This window comes from Neltuma alba, unplaced genomic scaffold (assembly GCF_004799145.2).
Source record: "Neltuma alba isolate B1F8T4 unplaced genomic scaffold, ASM479914v2 tig00010569_pilon, whole genome shotgun sequence".
NCBI lineage: Eukaryota > Viridiplantae > Streptophyta > Magnoliopsida > Fabales > Fabaceae > Neltuma > Neltuma alba.
Genome location: NW_021635435.1, coordinates 471,714 through 475,220, shown reverse-complemented (window position 1 = coordinate 475,220; position 3,507 = coordinate 471,714). Strand labels below are relative to the sequence as shown.

Genomic DNA, 3,507 nt, shown 5'->3' with positions numbered 1-3,507 from the left:
ACCCAAATTTCAAGAAATTTCAAGTTTAAATTTTTTCAACCTAAGGCCATGATAAACAACTCCAAATGATTTCAATTGACATAAAATAAGGTATAAAAGTAAAGTGTGATATTTTTATTTTATTTATAATAAATTTATTTTAATCTAAATGCACTCCCTTTGAGAGGAGAAAAAGAACTTTCATATGTAGCTAGGGATGCAAATCCTATTGTAAAGATTTGCTGATATTAGCTCCGATCCTAAATATAAAAGCTAATTAAGGATCCTAAATATAATACTTCTTCGGTCCTTAATATAAAACCTATTTAACTAATTTGATTAGATTAAGAAAGTTAGGTAAGTTAGTTAATTATAAGAAATATGACATGTTTTTCTTAAAACACCATAATCATCTTTTTTAATATCCTCCTTCCATCACTTACTTGATTATAGTTGAGGGAGTATCCATAGGGGTAATTTAGAAAAAATTAATAAATATAAAAAATAGGTCTTATATTTAGGACCAAATTAACTTAACAATTAGGTCCTATATTAAGGACAGGAAGAATATCTCAATCTATTTTGTCTCTCAAATTTATAATGTGTTCGAAAAATATTCTTATTGATTGTAAGGTATTTTCAACTAAGTGTAATTCTAATGTACATAATTAAATGAAAGTAATTTAGAAAAGTCACACACATTTATTACAAATAACTAACTTAACTAATTTTTTTAATTTTTAAAATTATTAATCTAATTTTTATATTAAAGATCCAAGATACTATGTTTTTTTTAAAAAAAAAATTTGATGCAATGATGATTTTGGAACGTCCAAACGTAATTAAAGAGTCCACGAGAATGTGGAGTTCGCTGAATTGCGGATCCCGCTAGCATAAAAAAGGTGCACTGACACTCTCACAAACTCGCGCGCACTTCACCTTCCATATAACGACAACTCTAACCAGTGCATGAATTTCAATACGGTGTCACGTGTAAGCATGTGATAGGTCGGCCCTTGTAGTGAGGCCTAAGCAATTCCCTACTTAACCCTTTCTTTGCTTTCCTTCTCAGTCCCTCTGTTTCATTACTTTCTTCGCCTTTTTTTCCCCCATTACTTTTATTATTACTATAAATTTCTTCTTCCATCGTTTTCATCCCTCAGATCTGAGCTCTCCTCATCTTTTAGCCATGGCTGAAAAGGTACACTTCCTTTTGATCCCTTCAACAATCCTCATTTTTTTTCTTCCGTTTGATCATTCAAATATGATGAAATATCATGAATCATATCAGATCGAACCTGATTGATTCTGTTCCTTCCTGGTAATTATGTTTAGGTGACAATAATGAGGCTCAAGGTTGATCTACACTGTGAGAAATGCTACAAGAAGGTCAAGAAGGTTCTCTGTAAATTCCCTCGTGAGTTTCTCAGAATACTCTCTGCTCCTTTTCTCTCTCCCTTTTCACTTCTTTTTCTTCGTTTCTCTTTTGCAATTTGGAGTGATCTTGTGATGAAATTCTCATGAGTGTTGATTTGGAATCACAAATTGAGTTCATCTTGTGGATTTGTTTGTTTTGGAATTTTGTGAACAAGAGAAATTCGAGACCAGGTGTTCGATGAGAAGCAGAACATTGTGACCATTAAAGTGGTGTGCTGTAGCCCAGAGAAGATAAGGGATAAGCTTTGCTGTAAAGCTTGTGGTGCCATCAAAAGCATCGAAATCGTCGAACCGCCAAAGCCCAAACCACCTGAACCCCCGAAGCCGAAGCCACCCCCAAAGCCAGATGAGCCTGAGAAGCCCAAGCCGCCACCCCCCAAGCCAGCTGAGCCTGAGAAGCCCAAACCGCCACCGCCACCCCCCAAGCCAGATGAGCCTGAGAAGCCCAAGCCGCCACCCCCAAAGCCTCAAGAGCCGTGCCCGAAGCCGACACCGGTTCCAACTGGAGTGTGTTGTGTTCCATGCTATGAAGGAAGGCCCGGTGGGCCATGCTTTGAAGGTTATGGCGGAAAGCCTAAAGAGCCGTGCCCGAAGCCGACACCGGTTCCAATTGGAGTGTGTTGTGTTCCATGCTATGAAGGAAGGCCCGGTGGGCCATGCTTTGAAGGTTATGGCGGACCCCCACCATGTTACGGAGGGTGTTATTATGGGAGGCCTGTTTATGATAGCTATGGCGGAGGACGACCTTGCTACTGCGTTAGCCGTTGTGATCAATACTTCAACGAAGACAACGCAACAGGGTGCACAATAATGTGAGCGAAAGACTCATCGATGTGGCCTTGTATGGAGAATAATTAATAATGGTATAGCTATATGGAGTTATATACATAAAGTGGGTCCTCGTGTGTCTAATCAAATTTACGTTCTTTGTTTTTTGTAATAATATTAGTAATAATAAAATTGTTGACAGTGTTTCACATGAAAGGAGAGAAAAACGAGTCACAAAAACGAGGGTTAATTGATTCCTGCGTTGTTTGTTTTACATTTGTCTGAATAAATAAAGCATTTTGAGGGGATTTCTTTTGATATATGCATGGACATCAAAGATGTTAAGAATGTAATAGTATGTTTTGGATCTGTACTCTCATACCTGATGGTTATATATTTATAAAATAAAAAAGTGATAAATAGAACTACGAAAGAGAAAAGATTTGTTAAGGATCACTCTATCCTAATTAATTAAAAATAATTACTATTACTTGCGATAAGGTTTGATGTAAGATTACTAAATGAAACAAAATTTGATTGTGATGCGAGTACTTTTTATAGTTTTAATTCAAAAGTTTACATAATCATGTTGATATTGTAAACCTTCAAATCAAAATACACAATAATGGAACAAGTTTGGTGGGAAACGAAATGTGAAAGCCAGGTGATGGTTGTGGATTTGTCCACCTTACTTAGAATTATATACTTTTTAATTTGTGAAAAGTAATGAACTTTCTAACAGCATCCACCCGCTTGCATGTCCTTTTTAATTAAGTCATCAATATATCAGCAATAAAAAAACCTGATGATCTTCTCTTTTTTATCTTTTTCTAACTTCTTTTTATTACTTCCAGTTCTAATTATAAGATCTCATTTGTAGTCTATAAACGAGGTTTTATAATAAGGATAAGAGGTATTATGAAAGTTGGTATAGTCCACATTAACTCACCAGTTATATGAATTTCTCTAGAATCTACGAACAAGCACCAAATTAACTTTGATTATTATATTAGGTATATATAATTATTGTTGAAGACTCTTTCTGTTCAAGCTCGAAATAATTAGCTCATTTAATTAAATATCTGTTTTTCAAAGGCTATAAATATCACTATCATCAATAAATATATCAATTATAAAATTTTTAAAAAAACCATGTGTGAGAATCGAATTAATAAAAATTTTAAAGACAAGAAGTCACACATCAAAATTTTTTCTTTTCAAGAATCATTCAGAATCTAATACTTTAAGTGTGGAAGAAACCTTTGCTAACATAACCTTTTTCACTCGCGTGGTTAATTTGAACTTGAAAAATTATTTAAGGAA

General features: G+C 34.6%; 1 protein-coding gene across 3 annotated transcripts; it reads left to right on the top strand.

The window, feature by feature from the left end:
- Positions 1-1,098: 1,098 nt before the first annotated feature.
- LOC114757150 (extensin-like) lies at positions 1,099-2,504 on the top strand. 3 transcript variants are annotated; one of them, XM_028946144.1, is made up of 4 exons: positions 1,099-1,180; positions 1,315-1,396; positions 1,574-1,975; positions 2,084-2,504. In XM_028946144.1, the coding sequence occupies exons 1-4, from the start codon at positions 1,169-1,171 to the stop codon at positions 2,230-2,232; spliced, it is 645 nt and encodes a 214-aa protein (XP_028801977.1). In that variant the 5' UTR covers positions 1,099-1,168; the 3' UTR covers positions 2,233-2,504. The 3 variants fall into 3 exon arrangements, with proteins under 3 accessions (XP_028801977.1, XP_028801975.1, XP_028801976.1); XM_028946142.1 differs by having other exon boundaries at positions 1,574-2,504; XM_028946143.1 differs by having other exon boundaries at positions 1,162-1,174; positions 1,318-1,396; positions 1,574-2,504.
- The last annotated feature ends 1,003 nt before the right edge of the window (positions 2,505-3,507 follow it).

Bases quoted from the DNA above. Each gene is read 5' to 3' on its own strand.
- LOC114757150 (XM_028946142.1), top strand. The intron at 1,397-1,573 runs GTGAGTTTCTCA...TGTGAACAAGAG, and splicing joins GGTTCTCTGTAAATTCCCTC to AAATTCGAGACCAGGTGTTC.